This window comes from Bacillus rossius, chromosome 3 (assembly GCF_032445375.1).
Source record: "Bacillus rossius redtenbacheri isolate Brsri chromosome 3, Brsri_v3, whole genome shotgun sequence".
Classification (NCBI taxonomy): domain Eukaryota; kingdom Metazoa; phylum Arthropoda; class Insecta; order Phasmatodea; family Bacillidae; genus Bacillus; species Bacillus rossius.
In genome coordinates this window covers 79,328,477-79,355,275 of record NC_086332.1, presented here as the reverse complement: position 1 = coordinate 79,355,275, position 26,799 = coordinate 79,328,477, and the positions used below count along the sequence as shown (strand labels likewise).

General features: G+C 34.8%; 1 protein-coding gene and 1 long non-coding RNA gene across 2 annotated transcripts in view; one reads left to right on the top strand and one right to left on the bottom strand.

The window, feature by feature from the left end:
• Positions 1-557: 557 nt before the first annotated feature.
• On the bottom strand, positions 558-25,579 carry LOC134530954 (uncharacterized). Its single transcript, XR_010074897.1, has 5 exons — positions 25,438-25,579; positions 13,130-13,262; positions 10,357-10,546; positions 9,796-9,923; positions 558-3,325 (listed from the first exon to the last, which is right to left on the bottom strand). It is a non-coding gene; the product is annotated as an uncharacterized LOC134530954 (long non-coding RNA).
• Positions 25,421-26,799, top strand: part of LOC134530953 (AT-rich interactive domain-containing protein 5B-like) — a 289,959-nt gene continuing 288,580 nt past the window's right edge. Inside the window, exons 1-2 of the mRNA XM_063366304.1 lie at positions 25,421-25,713; positions 25,917-26,174. Coding sequence (XP_063222374.1) covers positions 25,693-25,713; positions 25,917-26,174 — 279 coding nt within the window. The 5' untranslated portion in view covers positions 25,421-25,692. The remainder of the gene's footprint in view (positions 25,714-25,916; positions 26,175-26,799) is intronic.

Genomic DNA, 26,799 nt, shown 5'->3' with positions numbered 1-26,799 from the left:
TTGCTTTTTATATTAAGTTTTTACATGATGAACAATTTACAATGCTACATTGCTAGTTCACATGTACAAGAAAATATTAATTGTTCTAAAAGTAGAAACAAATGCCTGTTTCATTTTATATCTACAATTACTAAAATTTTAAGGTGATTATAACACAAAATTGTATGATATTTGTCACCCTAATACATGTTTATAAAGAAATTTTTTACAACTACTAATAATTAGTTTCGTTTTACACACTTTCTTATTATACTTGAAAAGATTTAAAAATTAGCTCTCATTGTATACCTTAATTAAAATTGACATAGAATAAAATTCCTGCTCATTTTATGGGTACCTATTCAGCATCGCCTTACGTGATTTGGCATAAAATGACATTTTTGAAAAAAAAAAAAAAAAAAAAAAAAATTTATGTACAAACACACAATATCAAGTTATACATAAATTTTCTCAAATTTAAACATACTGACTTGAAGCGCACAGCATAGGCGTACCCAGGATTATTTTCGTTGGAGGGGGGAGAGGGGGAGGGGGCTTCTGATTTTTAAGAAACTCCATAAACACCAAAAAATAATTGTTTATCTTTTTTAAGCTTACAAACTTTTTACAGAAGTATTATTTTTTTTGGCAAATTCAGTAACCACATTCTCCGGGTCGATGTGGATGTTGTAGTGGACATTCAGTAAGGCCAATCCATTCAGTCTGTCCTGAGATATGGTGTTCCGCAGATAGAGTTTCCGTTGAGACGGGAAGGGTCGCCAAGACATTTAGGAGGCAGTGGATGTTAGGGTACACATTGGTCCAGTGCTTCCACAGCACTCTTAGTGCTGTTGTCAGAGCGGCATGCTTCTTGCCACATTTCAAACTCAGCTTTGACAATTGCAGCATTTGTTTCTGGCAGAACTGCTGCATACATAGCAATGCACTCGTCAATATCTGTGTTAGTACAAGTTACGCAGCTTTGGGGCAAAATGCTGCATAATGCAGTCATGGTTTTCCAATGTTTGGAAAACCCATCACTCAGATGGCTTATTACATGATCTACAAATGGGATAAAAGAGTTGATTTTGTAGTGGATTTGAACATCGCAGGCTGGAGCATTCATACGATTCACTTGTATTCTTGCTATGCGAGGCAATTGTATGATTCCTCCATTTTGTAACAAAGCATTAGAAGCTGCTTCGAAAATAGTTTGGAACTCATCGTCGGCATTATTTCTAATATGTTTCAAGGTAGCTAATATTACATCAAAGTAATTAAACGCTTTTATCAAGTCACAGTCGACTGCCTGAAGTTGTTTTACAAAGGGTTATAGTATAGCTCATGATTTTCTCCAATATAAACAATGCTATAACGAAGTTGGTCGATCGCAACGTACTCAAAATTTGACATGCCTTCTGCGCTGTATCATTGTTGTGGCTTTCTTGCAACTCTTCCAATGCTGAGACAATAGCATCGTAAATTTCTTTGAAACGAATTACTGCATCATGTTTGTGGACCCACCTAGTTTCACACATAGCCAGAACTGTTTTTTGGTGGTCAGTTGGAAGAAGTTCTCTTATTTGTCTTTTCAAGATGTCTGTATGTTGAGCTGATGTGTGAAAGAAGCTACCAATAGACTGCACTACACCAACACAATTGCGGATGACAGATAGAGAGCAAGAATCTGATATTGCTAGATTCAGTGAGTGTGAACTGCAGTGCACATAGAGAGCTAAAGGGCATTCTTCCCGTACATACACTTGAGCACCATGAAACAGACCGCTAATTGCCGCTGCCCCGTCGTATCCCTGGCCAACTACATAGCGGCAATCTATTCCGTTCTTCTTTAAACCACTTACAATAAGGTTAGCCAAACCTCTCCCTGCCATGTCAGTAGTCGGAATAAACTCCAAAAGTGCTTCTCTGACTTCATGCTTGTTTAAATGATTGACATTCGGGTAGCGAAGACAAAAAGACACTTGCTCCACGTGGGCAATGTCTGTGGTTTCATCAGCCAAAACAGCACAAAAATGGCCTTTCTTTACATTTTTAAAATTTTTTGTTTGATGATGTCGCCACAGATTTCTATTAACTGGTTTTGAATTTTGGGCTTGAATATAAAGCATTTTGTGGGGCATTAATTAAATGACTCTTTAAAAATTCATTCCCTGACTCAACAGCGTATCTCAAAAGAGCACAAAATTTTCCTTCATTCTTAAGATTATCATCATCAGAACAGTTAATTTCCAAATTTTTCACACGTCCAGAGTCTTGTTTTCCTCGTAATGCAATTACTTGTTTTCCACAAAAAATAATGGCACCTACAATTGACTTCAGTTTCATCCAGTTTTCATGCTTCTGCTTCTTATTTTCGGATGACAACATTTCTATTATATTGACAGATTTTTCAGACATTACTTTTAAGAAATTGTCAGCCATTTGGCTATATTGTTTGTGGTAGCCAGTTTGAGAATGGGCTTTGAATGTTTCGATTGCTTTCTTCCAGTTGCAGAAAGGTTGATTAACAAGTTTACCCAACTGTTGATGTTGTCCTTTGCCTTCACCTCCAGCACTACGACCCATCACCACACATGTTCGGCAGAATGCTCCCTGTTTAGCTTCTGAATACGTCAGCCACGTAAATCTTTCTAGCCATTTGTGCTGAAAACTCAAATTTCGGGTCGGTGAAGTATGGAACTGGTAATTATTGGGTGGTGTCCAGGGCTCTTTTAATAATTTTTCTTTAATAAAATCGTTTAAAAACTGTAAATTCTGTGTCACGATAATTTCCAATATCAAAATCAACTAAAATACTCGCAGCAGATGCTGAAAGTACAGTAGTCGGAACACTTGTCACAGCAGTCATAACTTGAGTAACCGTCACTGGAGCATATATTGCCGAAGTAGCCATCGCTGGAGCATTTGTTGGAGCAATAGCTACAGCAGCAGACATCACTGGAGCAGTCATCTTCGAAGCTGATGTCGCTGTAGCAGTTGTCGTCGGAGCAATAGCTACAGCACCAGACATCACTAGAGCAGTCATCTTCAAAGCTGATGTCGCTGTAGCAGTTGTCGTCGGAGAAATAGCTAGAGCACCAGATGTCACTGGAGCAATCATCTTAGAAGCAGACGTCGCTGGAGCAGTTGTCATCGGAGCAATAGCTACAGCACCAGATGTCACTGGAGCAGTAATCTTCGAATCAGACGTCGCTGGAGCAGTTGTCGGAGCAGCTACAGCACCAGCACCAGACATCACTGAAGCAGTCATCTTCGAATCAGACGTCGCTGGAGCAGTGGTCGGACCAATAGCTACAGCAGCAGATGCCACTGGAGCACTCGTCGCCTGAAAAATAGCCACAGCAGCAGACATCACTGGAGCAGTCATCTTTTGAGGAGAAATCGCTGCAGCAGTTTTAACCGAAGCAATCGTCGCCGAAGCAGACATCGCTGGCGAAGCTCTCATTGGAGCAATAGCCACCAGAACAGACGTAATGGAAGCAGACGTCGTTAGATTATGTATATTTCATCCACTCGTCCATCCAAAGCTTGATAACTTTATACATTTTACGGATGAACGGATGAAACTATAACCTCTTAATGTTTTCTAGGTGTTTGCATATCACATCTTATAATATTAAAATGCATAAATGTTTAATTGTTTAGCTGTTTCCAAAATTATTTCTTAGCTTACGTAAAGAAACATTCGAAAGCTCTTTTTTGAAACAAAAATGGTCTGTCACGGAAGTGTTATAATTACTCGTGGTAATTCTGGAAATGTGAAAATACATACCGAAATGAAAAAAAAATTGAGTTTAATGAGTTTCAAGTAATTACTTTACATAATTATTTAAGTAATATAATTACATATGATAAAATTTTTCCCCCCAAAATTGTAAGTTTTCTCAACAGTTGTCAGCATTGACATGGAAAAATATTATGATGAACGAGCAGCGTGTTGTAAATCGCTAGCCGCCGACCTCCGTAGCATAGTCGGATGCACACCGGCTTACGGTGCGAGGGGTTCTGGATTCGAGTCCCGGGTAAGGCATGGGTGTAAATTAGAGACTTATTCAAAATATACACTTGCGGCTAGCTTTAGCTTTAACAAAGTTTTTCAGTCAGTAGATATATAGAGACTCGTACACTCATACCTCTGGGTAGGTGTAGTTGTGTGAAGAATATAGGTACGTGTATAATTAACAAAAATATTAAATTTCATTTAATTTAATTCTTTTTCAAATAAATAACACATGGGCTATATTGTAAATGCTTTCCTTAGGCGGGATACATGGTACACAAAGTTCAGTTCAATGAATATCGCCGTTCTTACTCACGTATATTTATCACACCTAATTACTCTATCCTTCTGGATAAAGCCTTAACAATATAACTTTACTTAATGTATACATCGATTTTTGTCATCCTTTAGTTTGGATGCCTGCCTCAAGCTATTATATCTGCAGGATTCGGTTTAAGTCCAAAACGGGACGTCTTCTCAACACAATAGGCCATTACATTTTCTTAAAACTTCTAAATCAGTTGATTTAAAATTTGATACATTATCAAAGCTGCCACCTGATTGGCCGAGAATTAAAATAGTTTCAAACTTCATAATTGAACTAAGCAAACTCCGCGTTCAACAATGGTGCGGAACACAAAAATATATGTTAAATTTAAAATAACATCTGACAATAAATATTTATATGAATAAGTTACACATATAATTTATAAAATTACATTAAAATATCATTACTCCCTAGAGGGGTCCTTAGGATTGCTATTGTTCAAACGTCTGGCCAACGCCTAGAGCGGAGTTAGCGTAGAGTTTTAAAACAATTTAAATATAGGTACATACGTAAAACAAATATTTAAAATAAATACTGTAGTTAATCTGGACTGGAAATTAAACATGTTGCAGCACACTAACCTCTCTTTCATGCGTCGCGATTTAGAAATATTTTTAGCGGAGTAGAGCCAAAGATCGACTTTGGACTGTACTATCATGTAAAAATATTATATTAATATGTTAACTAGGTATGCTCAAACATTTACTTACGATTAGAGGGCCAAAATAACTTGTTGCTTGTAAAAGTTTAAAAAAATGTTTGCACTCCAATTAACTAACTAGCGATGACTGAACTACAGACTATAAACAAATATTGTAGTAGAACAAGAAAGGAATGTTGTCAAAACCACGGGGGACACGTTGTGCAGCGCATTCTAGCGGCAGGTCCTGGTCTCATAGGATAAGCGCATGTTGAAAAGGAAATATAGCTGTTTAAAATGTACTTTTTTTCAAGTTTTCTCCTGTTGTAGTTATTTATTAGAGCTGGAAAAGTTCGTTAAATGTTTGGTTGTAACAATTACGATGTTGTTAACTGCTCAAAGTAGTTTTTGAATTTAAAATTCCTTAGGCGCGTTGGGGCCGAAGTAGTCTGCGTGTGGTGGCATTAACATTATATTCTTTTAATGAGCACCGTCCGGGGGGGGGAGGCGTATCAACCTTACAGGTGGATGGCTGAAGTCAGGTGTCGCCAGCGTTCGCTATGTTAAAATTATATTATTTTAATATTATATTAAAATTAATATACTATGCATATATATTAAATTATATTGTCCTATTACAATATTTGCTAAAAACACCCACGCATTGAGTTGAGGCCTTTGAGCTACTGACTCAAACACAACTTCACACCACGTTTCTCTCAGCAAGGTTCATTTCATCTAAGGCAAGAAATTTACATTTCAGCTTTTCAATGTTTGTAACCGTCGTTTAAAATTAAGCACCTTGCGATAATTGACCTTTCTTCTTCGTGTTATACATACAGTATTTAAATGAAAGTACCTTACTTGACAAAACGACCAAAAAACATCCCCCCCTCCCACGTTTTAATAGTTTTATGGAGTTTTGTATGAAATTAGGTTGCAATCACTGCTGTTACTCAATGCCCAATTCTACAAAGCAAATCTAAAACATAATCAAAGTAGAGTTGAACTGATTATTCCATAGACCAAAAACCATGATTTGAGAATTTAGACTGACCAATCATGAACCAACCACTGCAATTCAAATTATCAAATTTGTTTACGTTGACTTACCAATTGGGCTGCTTGGTGAAGTTCTCTCCCGTCGCTCGGTGTGAAACTTCAGAAAATGAGTTTTGAATTTGAATGACATGAGTGTTCATAATATTCTTGCCCCCCCCATCACACGGGTGTACGCCTATGGCGCGGCGCACAGTAGACACAAGTTGCAAACAAAAAAAACTCATTTATGCAGTCTAAATTTCTCAAAAGACATATTTTAAACCTTGTGAGCCTAATAATATACAATAATTATAATTAATTTATCAGTGTTTTTTCTGTTTCTGGCTGTACACCCCCAAGTTGCATCTACCATGGTGACATAGTTTTAATCATAAATGGGAATGGTTTGATTAACAAATTTAATGCAAAATAAGTAAAGACCTTTTAGTAGATTCAGCATCAATTTACCGATTTCTGTAATTGTGTTTAATTTAAATGTAAACTACACATTTAAATGTAGACTTTTAAATGCTAAGGGTTGATAAGTCTCCTAGTGCACACCTTTTGTCACAAATGCCAAAAGAGACTGCTTGTATTGAATAAATTTGAGATAGAACAGCCATTTTTTTTACATTGTAATGTTTTATAATTTTATTCTTCTTAAGTTAGAGTCCAACAATTATAAGTTTTGAATTTTTAAGACATGATGTCTGTTTTATTTTGTCACATCAGAGATATTTACTGTAAATATGCTCTAGCTTATGATTTTATTACAATACATAGAGCAAAACCAAAAAACAAAATTTCCTGATGTTTCCCTAACTTATTTAAAGCCTGTCGTAATTTCTCCAGATCAAAAAAAATTAATATTTTTTTTAAATAAACCAGACCAAAATTAGTTATAGCGCTACTTCCTATCAATTAAATAGCTTTGCTTTAGATGGTTCAATATTTCTTCCGTAACAAAATACCTGAAAAGTATGCACAAAGAAATGTTTCGTACCACACTCCAAGGCACCATCAAATATGGAAATCAACCTAGCACTCCATAAAAAGAAATCTGCTCAAAAATATTTGGGGCAATATTTCAACATAACAAAGACTGAAGCCAAATACCAAAACGAATGACACAGTCAATGGGATAGCAACAGAGATAAGTATTAGTCTATTTCATTTAAATTCCCAGATTCTTTACAGATATTAAAATTCTTTAATTATTTTCAGTTTTCTCTGTTTTATCTGATCCCTTTAATCATGTTATATCCAAATTACTTAAATTCCAAAGTAAGTGAATCAACAGAATGCACAGTTGAGGTGGCAATGTAAGAGACCCTGCTCTCAGGCCAAGATGAGGCAGTGACTGTGTTTCTGGACAGAAGGCGAGCGAACGAAATGGCACGACTATGCTGCTGGAAAGCCTGGCAATGAGCTCGTCCCTGGCAGCAACCCCGTGGCACATCTGGAGACACATTAAATGCATCTCCTCCAATCAAAGGCTAAGTACAGTGGGGTTGGTTTATTTTTTATTATTATCGAACAAGCAAAGCGAAGTCTCAGTAACAACTTCAGTGATCAGCATTTGTTTGTATGTTTGTACGTATGTATGTTTGCACTTACCTATGTATGTTTGTACATACCGTATTTACTCGCATATAGGTCGCCATCGCAGATAGGTCGCACCGGTAATTCATTACTGCGCCGTGCGCCGTGCGCGGAGAAAGGTCATTGTACTCGATCAGCTGCTGTTACGGCGCGCCTGCTGGCTCTCTCTGTTCTCTGAGCTGCACATGCGCAGTATAACTCACTCAACGCTCCGCCCAGACTCGTGACCTTGCATCAGCAGCCAGCCAATAGATGCGAGCTTAGCGGAAAAAAATATAAGCTCCACCTCCCGTGTACCAATTTTGTCCAGTTCTAATACCAGTTTATTGGTATATGCACCAGTTTTCTCGCTGCCGTGACATGTTCAAGTTTACGTCCATCTTGATGACTTGATACCAATAATTAATTAATTACGATCCCCTGAAATAAATTGTTAGTTTAAAAAATATGCGTCAACTGTACAATACTTCCGAAATTATAAAATACGTATAAAACAGTTACCAAGACTCCGCTCATTTTATCTTGTGAAGTTTGTCTCGTACCAGTATTTCGGCTAAGTTGTGACATAAATACAGTATCAGAAATTAACAATCAGCCACGTTCATACATTTGGAGTTTACGTTTTTCCCTCTTGCATTTTAGATTGTCTCCTGCTATAATTACTCGGACTTTTACACGCCTAGGCTTAAATTATTACATGTTTAGAAATAAAAGCAACTTTTCATGTTATAAAATATGTATATTTTGCGATTTAAAATGTTTATTGCCGACTATAAACGTTACGTTTTTCGAGATGTTTTTAGGCCTACTAGCTAATCTTATCTACTCTTAAAGAACCCACGGTATTTTCTGGTTGTTTATGGCTGTTACGTGACGTAAATAGCGGGATGGATTCGATTTTTGAGTCGTAATTTGCGTGAAAGTATTGTATTGGACTAAATGGGAACTAAACGGGACCTGAAGAATATAGCGCAAATAACGGGAAAACGTAAATAACGGTAACGTAAATAAGGGGTTTCGCTGTATGTGTACATTGTAAATAAATTTGCCTATACGATACCTATATAAACTTCTTTTTTGCATTTTAAAGCAAAATATTGCAAAAAAAATTCCTCAAAAATTTAAAAAAAATTTTTCTTCACATAAAGGTCGCACTTCATTTTTTCCCCATCAAATCTGGTAAAATTGCCGCGAACTATATGCGAGTAAATATGGTATATGTTTGTACGTATGCATGTTTGTGTGTTTGAACGTATGCATGTTTGTACCTATGTATGTATGTTTTTACCTATGTACGTATGTTTGTACGTATATGTTTGGTCGTATGCATGTTTGTACATATATTTGTATTTATGCATGCATGTATTTATGCACATATGTATTTATCAATGTATGTGACTTAGTATGATGCTAACTTTCGAACCATTGATTAGATTTTCATCAAATTTGTTAGGTAGGCAGGTATGGGCAATGGAATTTTTAAGAATGTGTATGAGAAAAAATGGTGAAGGGGTTTTTGAAATACTTAATAAATACAAACATAGCTGTCAAAATCAAAAGGATTACTTTAATTTCTGGCTTGGAATCCAAAGAGGATAGTCTCCCTAGAGATCATGATGCTGTATGTCTCAAAGTGAACTACAGCAAATAAAAAGGTATTAAACATAAGAGAATATTATCTACTACTTCTGTATGAATATATTTGCTAGGTTAACTTTTAAAATCATTTTCACAATTATCTACATTTCATATTATTTAGTTGTTAGGTGTCAATTAGAATGCAAATACTATTAGTTATTAGGTTGGCTTTCTTTTAAATCAAACTATTTTCTTGGTTTATTCTGATAATAAGTACTTAAGTACTTACACTAAAAACAGCAATTCGCGAGGTCTTAGTTCTAGGAAAACTACTAGTTTAGGTTCATAAACTTGACAGCGAGGTCATTAGAAGTGATAAAAGTACGATACAGATCAGGGAATCGGCCACAGCCTATTGAAATGAACCATTCCACCAATTACCTGGAAAGATTTTGGGATACCACGGAAAACCAAAACAGTGATCGCAACCTAGGTCCTACGTAATCACAAAATGTGAGTTAAATATTTAACCTCTGCACCACCTAGCTCCATTTGTGGGGTTGGTCTTAACAACACCGACTCATCTTAACCAGTATGGGTGCCAACCTTGAGCCGATGCAGCTGGCCGACACACGTCACTGCCTCGTCAATGAGTCCTGGTGGCTGATGTGCTGTCCGGAACAGCGGCCCGTGGTCACTGGAAGGGAGTAGTGCTCACTCCTGCAGATTGGCACCTGTTAGGTGAACATCGGAATCTTGAACCCCACATCACTGTCTTGTAGCACATCTTCCTCTAACGCTCTAACAGCACCTCAACAGACACCTGGAAATCGGTTCGCCGTCAGGGGCAAGCAAACATGCTTCTGGGAGAGTCTCGCAGCTCAAGGTGCTCTTTGTTATCACTCACCCACATGGCACATGAAAAGTTACCACATTTGAGTATTTCAGGCCCTAATGGTTCTTCAAACCTTCAAAATAAATGACTGACGGACACATTTAGACCAAAAGGCAACTTTCCAAAATACATTTTTCCATGATAGGGAACAAAAAGGAATGCAAGCTTTAGATCCAAGAACAAAAACACATTCACCTATTTACCATGTTGACTTTAAGTGAGTCATGGATTGTAAGTTGTGTCTTGCTGGGCCAATCTGACTAATTACTTACTCTTGGCAGGTGGTTGAGCTGACGAGTGGCTGCCGGCTGTGCTGGAACCAATGATGGTGGTCCCACATCTCTCTGTGCAACAAATCCACCAGCTTCATTGGGAAACCTTAAAGAGGCTACTTGCTGATAGGAACACAGTCCTCAGAGCCAGAGCGTCTCTGCAGACCGCAGGTCGCCAGCCGGATGGTGCCTAGGAGAATAGGGCATCATCCAGCGCAGCAGGCTTTGGCACTAATGCAAACTGTATTGCAGGTACATCTCACAAAGGCACTAACTTATTTTGGTGTGCTTTCGTATACTTTAGACTAGAAAATATTAGAATATAAACCTTGTGCCTGTTCAAAGTTAAAGTCCAAATAAAACATATCTCAATATCTAAATAAATTCATTTGCTTGTAACTTACAATATTTTCGGGATTTAAATTTAATAATGGAACCTTATTTTCCCTACTCTGACAGGCTGTAATATACATTCAGCTCATAAAATGATCTAAATTATAATAATGTACATAACATTTTGAAAACACATTTTTATAAAGGAAAATGTCTTTTAAGTTGGAAAATTTTAAATTATTTTTTATGGCTATAATAAAAAAAACAGTGAAATGAAACATGACATCATGGTTCATGATCAATATAGGGCATGTTCTATGTTCAAAAAACAATTATTAGAAACCAAGGGAAGGGCCCATGGTACACCGTGTGCAGGGGATTCGCGGAAGACCGACTCCACAATGACGCAGAGCAACACTGGTGCTGTAACGAGGTTTGCAGCAGGTGACAAAAGAGGTTGCCAAAGAACATGAAGAGACATGAAGAGGGACTCAGAAAACAATCAACTGGAAAAAAATTTAACATTTCAAGAAAATGGGGTAAGACCAGGAGGATGGGGAGAGGGTAGACCCAATACTAAATGACATCTTTAACCCAGTGCAAAATGCACCAGTCAAATGACAGCCCTGCTGATGCGTTCTTCTCAGCAGAGCTAACAACACTGGCTGTCGTTCAGGATCGACCGGAGTTGGGGGTCGGGTGCTCTCCGAGGCCCGAACCTCCCAGAAGTGGCCACCTCATTAACGCAAGATCGACTCTAGAAGGGGAGGCCCACCACCCATCGTTGCTGCTGCCAGCGGTTTGGCGACGACTTCAATGTACCCGCAATGTCGGGAGGCCCCTGCAGTCCTGGTCGCGGGGCGAGCTGGGCTGATGTCTCCCACGACCTCTGCCCTTTCACTGGTGATGGGAAATATAGTTCAGTGGGTGAACTAGTTCGTTCATGGTCATCACACTGACATAGCAAGTTCGTTTCTGTTGTTCAATGTACATCATTCAGTCTACTCAGTTCCTGCAAACTAAAAAACTATCATTTCTTGTCAAAATGGTTTTACTTCTCATAGTTTGCCCTGTGAATTTAGTTAAAAAAAAATTGCTGTACTGTAGGCAGGTTGTTTGTTTCCTGTGTTTTTTAATTGGTTTTAAAGGTATAATTGATATTGAATTCATTACCATAATATAATTTTCTTTGTTATCTACATAATAGGATGCCATAAAAATCCACACAAACAAAATTTAAAAATAAATGCACTGTTAGAAATAATAACTAACAAAACTGTGCAATTTTTCATTTAAGTAAAAATGTTGTTACTTTTTAAAATAAATGTTTTATAAATTTAACAGAAACTTGTTAAGTAAGTATTTTAGATACTATATTTTTACAATGAAGTACAAATTTTAATAAGCTGCATTAATTTCACTACAATATATGAAATCATTAGTAATATTTTGAAATACAATGAAAGGTCTTAAATGAGGCACTCCATGGTTTGGCAGATTCTGTAATCCGATGCCAACCAAATCGCTTACGTTCAGATATTTTCAGGTGAATAACGACTGTTCACCTTGGCCAACTAGTCACATTACTTCACTGACAGATGTTATTAATTTGCTCAGATTATATTGTTACTACCGGTTTTTACTTCAGTGCAGTGTTTCCTGTTTTCTAGCAGTTTACAGTTCATATTTTCACAATTGGTCTTCCAGTCATAACAATTATGTTATTCTTCAATCCAGCAAAATCAGTAATTTGGCAGGGTTGTGGCCAAAACATGTCAGATCACTGTATTAATAATAATACTGTGAACTAGAAGGTTTAATGTTCGTTCTTTGTTAAGAGTTAATAGTTAATAGTGAACAATGGCTCTCTTATTCAATCTCGTTCGGCTATAGGTTTAAATTGTCTCATTTCTGTTCAGTATATGTAGGAGTAGTAACAACATTTGCTTATAGAGTTCCTGAGCATCACCGTTTTCTTTTATGGCTATATTCTATGTTTCTAGGTAAGTCATTCTTTTTTTTTTCTTTCTCGTTTGTTTGCTTCTCATACTGTATTACACTAGGTAACACAACTCTGTTTCGTGGTTATTTGTGTATGTTGATTACATTGTGATGGCTTGTGTATGATCGTAGATAGCTTTATATTAACATTATTTATCTAATAAAAAAAAACATAATTTTTATTTGGGTACTGATGCATAAAATAAATATTTATATTTTCATGAAAATATTAATTTTTGCAATTGTAAAAAAGTTTTTAATAATTCATTTATTCTACGTTTACTTTAATTCTTCCAACATTATTTTTATCTCTCACAGCATTGGCAGCAGCATGATACAAACTGCAAACGAACAATGAACGACAACCTGCAGTGCTGAACTAACTCACTTACTAACATATTTGAAAAGAATGATTCGTTCACAAATAACACATCACTACCTTCCACAGCCACACTTGTCCCGGCTTCCAGTTGCTCCCGAGTAAGGCCGCATCGAGAAACCCGCTCCAGGTGTCATTTTATGGGCTGTCATCGCAGATGTTGTCAGGGATGCTTGTAGATGGAGCGCTGTTCCTGAAGAACATTTAAAAAAATTAAATGTTAAAAGAAGTGCTTTTAGGATACATGTTGTAATAGGATATTAGTCTCTGAATCACAGACAGCTTGTGAGTTTCAATGAAATATAAAACTCAGACAATGGCACATACTAATTTCTATGGTCTTGCAGAGAAAAAAAATGGCAGGAGTTTGTGTTTATTACAAAAATCTATAGGCAGGAGCGTACACAGAATTTCATTTCAGGAAAAAAAAAAGGGGGAGGGGGGGAAATAGAACCAATTTTTCCACTGTTTGCTTTCAAATGGTTGGTAGAAATGCTAGAATTTTTAGGTCTGGCACAGTTGCCTGCCCCTCAAGCCACCCTGTGATTAATTTTTTATTAATTTTTAATTTTTTGGATAAAAATTACAGAGTAATCTAGACATACATTTTCACATATTCAAGAATGAACACACGTGTAAATTTTTCTAAAGTGCGATTCATTTCATTTTGAATATTACTATGTCTTGTATACAAAATAAAAAATTTATGCTATTAATTACATTTTCATTCGCCCCTATAGGTTAAGTGAAATTAAGTTTAAAAAATTACAAAAACAAATATAAAGAGTTTTAATGAAAACAGGGTACATCAAAACTGAAAAATTATGGAGCCAGGATGCATTATGTAGAGACATTTGGACTTGCATTCTACAAGATCATGCTACAAATGCCAGTCCAGCCAACCTGATTTTACTTTCCATAGTTTACTCAAATCACTACAAGCTATGATGAAATGGTTCCTTACTATAGGCCAATACATATTCCTCTCCATATAATAGCCTTGATTTATGTTGTGCGTTACTGTCTTATATATAACCTTACTGTTGACTAGACATAAACAGTAGAAAAGAAAATGAACAGAAAAAAATAGTCTAAATTTTAAAATTTCTGTTTTAGAGAAAATCATTTCTTGCAGATGGTTGAAATGCATTAAATTGGGTAGGTGAAGTAAGTTTTCTGGTTCTTGTGTCCTGTTTAGGAAAGGCTTGATTTCAGCTATGGCGCTAGACTTTGTGGGGCCCTACTATTTTTAGAGGAGCCTGATCGGAGTACCTGGGAGATATGGAATAGCCTCCGGGGAGAAAAGTGGTTTGGGAGTCCCTGCCCTAGAAAATTTATAAAAGAAAAAAAAAAACTCTTTAAAATCACTTTTTAAGTCAACAAATAACATTGAATCGAAAATTTGGCTAATTAATATCTTAACAAATTTTAATATTCTTTCCTAATGATTAATACCCTGGTCAGTTTTATAAATGCTAACTATCCAATTCCTGTGAAATTGTGTCTTTATATGTAGAATTAAAATTACGAAAGTATAACTAATACAAAATCATGAAAACTCATTTGAAATCGTAAGGTATTGAGCAGCACTTTAGTACACATGTTAATTACAATTTAAACTTCCTTCCATAAATGTCCATTTTTTTTCACAGAAAACTAGATAAACAAGGAAAATAAGGTCTGGCACGGGGCCTTGGGCAGTTTTTGGTAAGATTTCATTTTTGAATAAAAATTATTAGATAATATACATTAATATTTTAATACTCTTGTGAATGAAATTAAATAAAACTTTTAAAAATGTCTATTTCATTTTCAATGGTATTCTTATTGATATTTTTTGATTATAGAAGACTTTTTCTGCTATTAATTACATTTTCAAAAAATATATATATATAAATTCAAATTAATGTGAAAAGTAATTCATTGTAGACCTGTTTCTGCTCATCTATAATGATTTGCAGAGTGGAACAGGCAGAGCTTTGGTGAAATTGATTAATTATTAGTCATCCAATTTCAAGTGACTGTTAACTTATAGGCCAAGAAATTTAATGCTGTTGGATTCAAATTTTTTTTTCTGTTCTGTAATCAACATTTTGATCTTCCATGTACAACATTTTGAGATAAATTGCCTCAATTGTGCTTTTCTCAAAAATATACAATTTTATATTTATGTGGCCAAGTAACAAGTAAATATCTCAAGTGATCAACAAATTATATCAAGTCACTAGGCTCACACTTATGTTAATTCAGACATTTGTCAAAAGGAATAGCCCATCCTAAAAAAAAAATCAGGTTAAGTTCTTTTTATTTCAGTTATTAGAGGTCTACGACAGGAGCTTATATGATAAGTCACTTCCAGCTACATTTCCAGATCCACGCTCAACCGGACTAGTAGTGTGTGTTCTGAAGCTTAGTTGCCCAAGTCAAGTCGCACACACACCACCATGGGACGCCGGTGGTGTTGTAGTTAAACCACTTTCCTCCCAACACTGTAGTCTAAGTTGGATGCCAAATGGGGTCAAGCATGGATCTTCGCATGTACTTAGTGACGACTTCATTACAGGATTTCAACCCACGTCAGCTTTCAGTGGATTCCTGTGGATTTCCAAGACCGGTAATTCCCAATCACTGTGTAGATTGTACCCCAACCCTAAAATTCATCCCCTACAAGTCTTTATATTACAATTATTTAGGGTGTTGACCAGGTTGCAGGAATATAAAGTTTGTGTCGTTTCTTCACTTTTTCATGTCTTCTCATAATCATACGTAAAATGAAGCAAACAAAGCAGCAGATACATTCATTCCATTGCCAAAATGAGTATGTAGTTCTTTTCTCCAAGCATATTTTGAAATATTAAGTATATTAATATTAAGTAAAACCTGCTCTCTTTCTAAAACATTACTTCAATTTTAAAATCTTTTATCTTAAAGCTCTGACTCACATGCCATGTACCTACATTTTTTATTTTCTTGTTATTACTATTAATTAAGGCCCTGCCTACCTGGGCACTCATGCAGTATGCAAAGCTTCAGAAATAAACCAAAAAATTTGCAAGATGCTTAAGATATCCAAGTTGTGTCTGTTTACAAAAGCATTGAGGTTGGATGAGTAGTTTTGTTTTCAGAATAATTTTTGGACATGAAACTCTTGGTAGAATTGTTTGAAAACACTCAAGGAACTTGCAATATGCCCTTATCTTCTTTCATACACCATAAAATCTTATAGTCATCCACAACTCTCGTAGTTTCACTATGCACAAGAAGACTGTGTGGTAGTTCACAGCCTTGCACTTAAAAGTGACACCGAACTAGAAGCACAAGCGAGCATTGCATTTATCAGTCTGCCCCACTAACAGGAATACATCCTTGACAAGGCAGCCTGTAAGAACTTTTTTCGTAAATTTTAACGTGAAACCTCCCATATTTGTTGTTGTCACAAATATTTGCAATTAAATGGGTGAAAAAGTTGCACCAGTGATAATAAATATGAGTACACACACAGCTTTTTACACCCATTATGTTACACTTAATGATTATCTGTTGAAAATATTTGTGGCAGAACAAGTGCAAAGGCAGTGTCACATTAAAATGTATAGAAAAAGCCTTTTAATAATGTAATGAAGTAATGAAAAAATCCTTATGTTTCAATCAAGAACAACTCATTTTGAGGACAAACATTATACCTAAAATTCTAGCTATTTGCCCCAGTACACACTTTATTATTATAGCCAAGAATTTTCAACCTATCACTGTGAACTTTTCTTTGCTGGCCATGATATTTCTCATGATAATTAGCAACCACATGATTACCCAACTTAACAGTAATGAATGAGTGATTAAATAAGGGCTTAACGACTTATGGACGTTGGTATAATTAGGGACAATTAGGGGTGAGATGAGATGATAATGGAGCGTAGACAGAATGAATAGAGGGGAAAAGGAGAACCCAGAGACAACCCAGAGGCTGACTTAAAACGCCCACCATGTTCCCCAATCGCAAAAAATCAGGGTGCAACCCTACCAGTAATTATGACCACTCAATCACCATGATACTTTTACAGAAAGTTGATTTCACACGATGACATTTTTATCTTTAAATTTTCATTTACAAATACGTTTATGTACCTAGGTGGCATAAGAAAATATGTCCACTTTTGGACAAAATGAAATTTTAACCATTAACTTGACTACTGTTTGAAGTTCTTTCTAGTGGCATACAACACTAAGATCTACGATATGTCAAAAATTCACATATTTTGGGTATAAAATAGTTGAGTAAATAAGTGAGGCACTATTTAAAATTCTCTACACTGCTCTCATGAAAAATATGGTTTATGTGACATAGCGTGATATGCCTCCAAGATACAGATTTGTACTGACACTTCATCGTAGTGAATGCTCAGACGGCGGGGCTAGAACCATCCAAGTTAGTACGTTGATGCAGGAGTTTAAAAAATGTTTTTATGAGTTATTTGTGATAGTTATAAGGTGCTGGTATGCATACGAGCAAAAAATGGCAACAGAACTGTAATATACCCATCGCTCATGAATAATATTTTACATCTACTCCGTTGTCTCATTAGAGGTGTAGGACGGGGAGTGCGGTGGGTACGGGCCAAGGTTAGTAAAGAGAGGTTGTCTCGATCCCATAAGAACACTCCGCTCTGACGTCATCTGCAGCCCCGCCGTTCCCAGCCGTAATACTACCCCCGCTGAATGATGGCTTTCTCTTATCAGCTCGGCTCATTTCACATGTCTGATACGCAATACTTATAGTATTTCATTTATGCTTTGTAGATTACTGTTAATTATAATCGCTTTGATATGCTTTTCAAATGACAACATGCTTGTATTTATTTATTTATTCAATTTTTGTTCTTTAGATCCCATATGCTGGAGGTAAGGACTCCGGGATATAGAAAAAGTCAATTAATACAAATATATACATATATACAAACAAACTGTACAACCACAAAAACTAAATATTACACAGTACTTTTACATTTCAAAAGTAAGAAAGAGAGATTAAAAAAAACATGGTTACATAAAAAATTACATGGGAACACAAGAAATTGTATAAACTGAAGTCTAAACCTCAGAGTGAAGAGTTAGTTTACAAAACTCAATATTTTTCTCGTTTTGTGATGTATTTAAATAAAATTTACCAGAGTTTACTTTTCTGTGACTGAAAACAAGGATGAATTATTATTTCAACATATTTTTTCAGTGACAGTAAAAATTTTCAAAATATCAATGATGAATCCATGAATTTTTAAAAATTAATATAATTAACATGTAACTAGTAAACAAAATGGTTTATTTGTATTTATTTCTCAGCAAGATTATATTTAAAATAATTGCATATCCATTTCTTAGTGTTTAATAAAAGTAGCCATAGCTACGTTTTGGGAATGTTTGCAATATAAATAAACTGAAGTTAGATTTAAAAATAAATTTCTAACATGAATAGAGCAGATTTCGTGTAATCGTTTCATCCTCTTTTGCATCATACTCGAACAACAATGCGTTCGAAGTCTAGCAACGAAGTACGTGCTGCATTCAAAAATTCAAACATGTTTACTAGGATACCTTTTCTCATGTCAAATGAAGATGCCCATCGTTGAAGAGTTGAAAGTCCAGGCAATGGGAAGTTAAGTTTCTGTTTTAAAAATAAATAACATCGTTTACTGAAATAACGCAAAGTGAAAGCGAGAGCTATTTCCTCATTGGTCCAGTTTACTCTTTTTTCAACGAAAGTGATTTTTTGAAAAAAAAAAAAAAAACACTTGAAAGAATATTCCGCATGCGGAACTCTAACGAAGAACTTTTTTTTTTTTTTTTTTTTTTTTTTTTTTTTTTTTTTTTTTAAGATTTACGTTTTATTTTTTGAGTTTTTTCATGACTTCCAAATTTAAAACTGACTTTCTTTCGGCAAGACACAAATTTTATTTAATAATTTGGAATTCCTTCCTAAGCATTTCAACATAGTCATTGTTAGAACAAGACTTTGTTTGAATGCTTTAACTGGCTACAAGAACATGTTTCTTCCTCACTTACGTTTTCATTTGAATCTACAATTAATTTACATAACATTTTTTTTTTTTTTTTTCCTGCATTTAACTCGGTCTTCTCGGCGCACACGACTTTCCATTGTTTCTACATGAAGGTACAGAATTTGGTTTAAGACGTCTTTTAGCGCATGTATTAAACAACTCAGCTTTCAAGTCGCGCTCGTAATCATCATCTGTAAAGTGCTCTGAAAATAATGTAAGTTTTTTTTTATTCCACTCGCCATTACGTCGGCATTTCTGAACCCACGCTTTCAACAGATGATCATCACGTGGGAAGCGATGATATTTTATATGATTTGTTTCAGGTAAAGATTTTGTTTTTACCAAACTATTTGTACACACAGCCACTGTACACCGCGTACCTGGCATTGTAATGCTTAAATACAACTTTTTAACAGCGTTTAGTCAAACAGAACAAATTCACTTTAAATTCGTGTTCTTAACATTTTGCCTGCTAGTTATAATTAACGAAGCACCTGTTCACTTATGATATAAGCAACACTAACATTTTATAACACACGCACTCTCAATAAAGTAAACCCCTCATAACAATTATTCTCCCTGCATTACGCTGTATATTGACACGTTATTACGAGCAGATGTGCTTGTAAACTAAGTAACTGATAGGAGCGGACGGGCTGGCAAGCCGAGCCGGGGCTGCAAGTGACGCGATGCGCAGAACGATGCACAAGCGATCGAGGTAACCTCTCTCTACTAACCTTGGGTACGGGCCACCCCAGGTGTCATCACTGAGAGGTGGTGGCCAAATTACAAAAAATAATATAATTGTGCTTACAACATTTTTTCAAATATTATTTCAAAAGTATTCAATAAAAAACTTTGACAGTTAACTATATACTGGTCTTCATTAAAATTATTAGAGTTTTTAGTTCAACATAAACCCAATTCTGTACCTACCAATATGACTAGCCTTAAGATTCTTGTTAATGTCAAGTGTTTCAGTATCATCATTTGAGAGAAGTTTTTACATACTATTTTAGGTCCACTATGAGTCACGCTTAGCATTATGACTTAGCCAACTTTTAAATTGAAAAAAAAAAAAAAAAGTGAAGGAATTAATATGTGACGTGATTTTTCAATTCGCAGAGAAATTTAAGGGAAAAAAAGGTTTTAGTGTTAATATGCTTACAATTTTAAATAAACAAACTACAAAATAACACTTGAAACTATATGTATCTTATTTTTAATTCTTTTAATAAATTCATATTGGTGAAAAATGGGTTTGGGGGTAGGAGCTACAGTAAATTTTCCACACCGGGTACCACCTTACCATGTTACGCCACTGTGCATAATAAATGTCAATCCCAGGTATCATGGAGTAATATTTCTTACAAATGATATACACACAAAATTCAGTAGGTTATGTACATCTTTTGAGTTAAAATCCTAGATTTTGTATTCTCCACAAACATAAATTTTATCCATGTTGTTATGCTTAGCAGCCAGCATAAACAATTTGGTAAATTTAGATTACAAGGTTCAGTCAATTACCACTGAAGCTCCAGAACACAGGTATATTTATATACGTACTCAAAGGCTACCTGAGTGAGAATGGTCTGGCTTTGGCCGGATTGAAGCACAGACTTCTGTTGGGTTTAGTGAATGTTTCTGTGATTTCTGGGCAAAAGTTTCACAATTTTACAATATTTATGTCATAAAAATAATACTTTAGCTAAAACTGGGCAGCTATATAACTTAAAAGAAAAAAAATTTTTTTTTGGATTTATTAAGTGCACACATGTACCAATGCGTGACATTAAAAAAAATGCCCAAACCTGAGCCAGCAAACCATTCATGGACTATTGCTTATATATAATTCATGAATAACATGAATATTTCTATTCAAGAGCTTTGAATTATCAGTATTGCCATGCAGTAGGTAATCATTTACTCAAAAAAGATTCTAAGTGATGAGTTTCCTTATGCCCATAGCATATTACATATGCACAGTAAAAATACCAAAGTGTTTTAAATGTCTCATCGCTATACTGAACAGTACCTCCGCCAAAAAAAAAAAATTGTGACTTCTCAAGAAACTAAAAAACATGTCATATGAATATTATAATAGTAAATGCCTTAGTGATTCAGAGCTCTATGATTACGGAGATCCCATCAATTGTATGCACAACCAAATGATGTAAAACCTTGTGAACAATAAGAGTAATAAGTGTTGTGACTGATGACCTCACCATAGCAGGCCCATCAGCTGACAAGATATAGCTGTTGAACTCAAAGAATCTACCAGGTATTTCGGCAAGCACCGGTAACCTTCAATGCACGTAACTAGCAGTGTCTTGTCATGGACTAGCGAAAACAATTTCCATTTTGGTCCCAGCAGACAGTGTGTGAACGATAATTTATGGTGAACACCTACAAATCCAGACCAAAATCCTCAGTAAATATGATCATTAAAATCAAATATCAAAATGGTAACTGTGAGTTCTTTTAGAATTAACTTAAAGTAATTAATTTGGTTATGTGGACATAAATTTTAACCTCTGCACACTTTATGAAATAAATTCACAAAGATGACATTAAAGAGATATATAAGTGTATATCAGTTACTTATAGCAATAGTTGTAGCCTGGTTCCAGAATAATTTTAAAAAATCTTTTGGAAAGTAAAAAATAAAAAAAATTGAAGAAGTGCCATTCTCTATAGTACAGTATGACCATAAAAGAATGTTCCAGTTATAAAATTTAATAGTATCAACTGTAAGTGTTGGAGTGTGTCGGTTCAAGGTCAAAATTTCACAATTAAAGAGTAACTCAAATCAACCAGTTTTAGGTAAGTCCGTGTGTGAATACTGATTATTGCTTTCTCGCTTGCAGCACGAAAGAATGGATCTTTCCCAAATTAGTAGAGGATGAACCTGTAAACTTTATTTGGCAACAGGATGGAGCCCTTCCCCATTGGAATCTCTTTGTACAAGAGTGGATGAACGTAGAAGTCCCTGACCGTTAGATTGGTCGTAATGGTCAAGAAGACACAGCTCTTTTTCGCTGGCCTCTACATTCACCTGACACAACACCATGCAATTTTTTCCTAAACCTAATGATTTGCCAGAGTTGAGACACAGAATTGAACTTCGGACGTTGTTAACCAAAGTGTGGGAGGAATTGAATGGGTTGGATGTGTGCGTATAACTTAAGGTGTACATATTAAACATTAAAAAAATAATAATAACCCTTGGTTAGTTTAGTCCAAATTAAACTGTTATAATTTACCACTGAAACTGGAACATTATTTTATGGACACTATGTACTATAATGATAGCCATTCAACACAACATTACATTTACACAACTGAGCTAAACTATCACTATGTAACAAATTGATGACAGGAACGTGATCTGAATAAGGCAAAGCACCTACACTTGTATAAGTACTGGAGTAGATTTGCAATAAATTATTGTACTACAGTAGGTCTACTATCATAGGTGAATTATGTAAAAATGGGTACCTACTTTAGAGCACTTGAAATCACAATGCCAAATAAAATTATTTGAGAATCATAAAAAAAAAAAAGTATTTTGAATCCTTTGGATTTCAGTATGTATTTTAAATCAAAAGTTCATTGGAAGAAATGGGTTTTGTTTAAACCAAGACTCTCACCACATGATCATGATGTATTAGCAATCACAGCCACTTTGAATTTAAGTTGCACTAGAATTGATGTTCACATCTTGTTTTCACCACATAATTTTCTGAACTTCTGATTCTAATATAGAACGAAAAAGGTCCTTTTTAAGGAACAATGAGCAAAATCATATACACATGATGAAATAAAGTTTAAACATGATACAATAAAGTTTTGAGAATTGTTTTCAGTAACGTCATCCCAATTTCACACACAGTTCATTTGAATACGCTGTCCCATTACTTTGACCCATAAAATCAAAACAGGATGTGCTATCCCTGTCATTCCACTTGCACTGATGAAACACAGGAAGGTAAAACATATTGTCGCTTAAGAAACAACATTGCTTAAGTGACTTTTTAAAAATTTATTTTTTGTTTCTCCATGGAAACTTATGCATTTAGCATCTCGCAATTGGTGTTATTGAGCTGGAATGAAATAATAGAAAAAGCAAGAATGAGATGATATGACCATGTTCAGAGAACGGGAAAAGAGAGCTGCCTAGGAAAATAATAATGGAGTTGAAGGACATAGGAAGAAGGCTCCAAGGAAGACCAAGAAGGTGGGAAGAGCAGTAGGCCTAGTTAAAGGAGTGCATGAGAGAGGAGGAGACTGAAAAAAAGAGGAGGAGGAGGGATGGGGGAGGGATAGAGGATTGTGGAGGCATTTTACTTTTAAGACTTGGTTGCAGGCTGGAAACAGTTGATGAAGATGAAGATGATTACACAAATGCTATGTTCTATGCCACTATGCTGTGTAGTAAAAGGCACCATTAAAAAAAAAAGTATTACCATTAAACAAAGCTATTTCTTATCATAAATATAGTATAGCCTTAAGTAAACAATCTCAAAAAGATACACCTTCCAAGGTAAAAAAAAAAAAAAAAAAAGAGACAAAGACAGTGCTGAATATTAAAAGTGAGCTTGATTTCAATGTTATAATTTTAGTAATTAAAAAGATATGAAGCTTTATTTAAAAAAATTTAAAAAAAATTAAGTTTTGAATATTGATTTTCTTTGTTAAAATAATTCTGTACCAAAGTGGCTTCAAGGAAATAAGAAGTGAAAAGTTGGTTAGGTTAGATTAGATGCTTTAATTCTGTATTAAACATTAATTAGGTATTAACTACATTGGGTAAAAGTTCCACATCATGTATCCAAGTTTATACCTTGATACTAATGGATGATACTGTATACATTGATAATGTAGTACATGATGCTTGCTGTTTTAATTCAATACATCAAAAGCTCCTGGACATAAAAAAAAACTTGTGACATAACAATGAATTATGATCGCAAGCTGAATACGAAATACAAAAATTCCACAAGACATAACATAATTGAGAGTATTGTGATATTCAAGTTTTTGTTTGGTATTTTGATGTAATAAATTAAAACAGCAAGCATTATGTACCACAGGATAAATATATGCACATTCATGCCATCTGGATCAACGGATAGAGAATAAATGTTAAGCGAATAATAATTTTTTTACCAGAATTCGTTGAATTTCTTTATTTCCCAGTTTTCAAAACTGTACAAAAATTACCCATCTATGTTGATTATCTTTCAAGTGATTTATTTTTCATTCCAACTTTTGTACTTATAGTAAATTTGCACCACTCTGATTTCCAGCGCTATAGTGGAGAGAATGCGGCTGACACATATATCTACTTGCAGCACTTAAGCTCTAATATGTGCTCCTTTTCACTCCCTCCAGAATACAAAGTAGCACATTCATGCAATAAACGACGTACCAAAAAACCAATTGGATTCAAAAATTTTCTCTCCAACACGATCAGCTTTCTAAAATGCATTTTTTTTATGAGTATGATTTTTGATAAGCTCTCTAACTCAAAAATTACCAGTGTTTCATGTTCATATCTTTGGTACCTAACACAAGAATTACTTTTATTTTATTTTTTTGCATTTACAGTGTATGCAATTAGCCTGGGTGGTATAGTGTAAAGGGTAGGTAGGTTTGAGGGTGGACTATGCTTTGTAGCATAAAACAGCAAGCCAGGATGAAAGGAACTAAATTTTTTTTTGCAAAAGTGATTATTCTGAGCATTTATAAAAAGTAAAAACAAATAATTAACAACCTGCTGCAAGCAAATGATTTTCTAACCTAACTTCCTCAATAAATGTATGCAGAATATCACTGCACGATATCCATTAGATTAAAAAATGCAGTTTTAATGTATTAGTTCAGAAAGTACAAAGAACTTCCTAACAAATCTAAAATGTTCGTCAAATACTATTTCATTAATTAAACCTTTAAAAACACCTCTACAACATTCACAGGCCATTTTGAATCGAGTAATTCAATGTTTGTAAATTGCATTACGTACATTACTAATGCAAATTAAATAGAAAAAAAAGTTAAGTAACTACAACCCGGAACAATTTAATCATGAATATATTTTTCTTAGTAATGCTTACAAATAGAATGAAAGAACTAGACTAAATCTAAAATCCAATCATCACAATTTAATAACTTCGATGACCTCAATTACATACAAGAATTCCATTCCGCTTAAACTTTTTTTTTTTTTTTACTTATTTTTGTATTTATAGCCTGTTTCAGCTTTTGATTTCAAACTGAAGCCTTGAAATTCCATTTTCTTTCCGTTCTTACCTCACGTGCGCATTTATTTTTCTATTTAAGTTGTTCGAGTGTTAAAAAATTGCAATAATAAAGAATGATAATGTTACATTCGTTTACACAATAACATATGTATACATTTTCCGCCATTATTTTCTTTAGTGGCACACAGACTCATGGGTAAGAACACTGTATCAGTGACGTCACATAATTAGAGTAAATACAAAGTAGACTGATGTGTTAGTGGCGTGCTGTGTTGTTAGCTCAGTGATTTCTTTCAATTTTAACATGGATAATAACAAGATACAGGTATGTAAAATGTCGTATTGTAATTTTAATTATCAGGTAATGTGTTGGTGAATAGTTTATTCATATCAAATTATTTGGAACTGCAAACAAGATTTAATTTATTGGCAATTGCTAAACTATTGAATATAAGAAATAGTGCGTTCCAAAAATATGAGCTTTATGGTGCCGTACAATTTTGTAATTTTTTTGTAATTTAATTGCAGTTGATTGGAGCTCCGTGTGGTCATCATGGACAATATACATTTTACAAAGCGTTTAAATATCATAAGAACGGGAAATTAAAAATTTTGGCTTTGAGTGACTTTTTCTTTGTGAAATTATGGAGTGATTCAGATTTGATAAGTATTGGTGAACTACAGCTTTTATGGATTGATAAAAATAGCGATCAAGTGCTTGCAAGTTTACGACTTTATTTCCTGCCGGAAAATACGCCTGAGGGAAGGAACGATGATCACGGAGAGGTGAGTTTAAAGTATTTATTTAAAATGAAAATTAAGACTGCAATTTGGTGTTTAGCAATTATTTGTGTTGTAAGTAGATCGAATGGCTTTAAATTTTTATTCCTGTATTGTTCTTAAGGACTTACAGAAATGCAGGGATTAAATTCATGTTAAGTGCTTTAATGCATTATTGATTTTTCAACTAGATATGTTTTATTGTTCCCACTCCTATTTGCGCGTTTTATTTTTATTTTTACAATTGAATTATAACAAGTGAGCCATATGAAATTTAATTACAGTAGTATTGAAAGTTAAATTAATTCATGATAAGCGTAATTTAAAGTCTTTTTGAACTCAGTTTTAAACACTATAGTGAAAATAAATAACATGCCATTGAAAGTTTTCTATGTGATACGTAGGTAATTCGAAAGTGCAATTATATTTTGTAAAATTTTTGGATAACTAATTTTTACGTGAATTATGATAAATGTTATCTGTCCAACCTGGCTTTCCATTTATCTCGACGTGTAATTATCTGTATAAAAAAATGCCGTGTACTTTAATGGGTGTTTAACTGAGGCGTTGACTTTTTTTGTCCACGCTTGTACAGAGCCGTTTCTATTGGAAGAAATTGCCGCTTTATCGG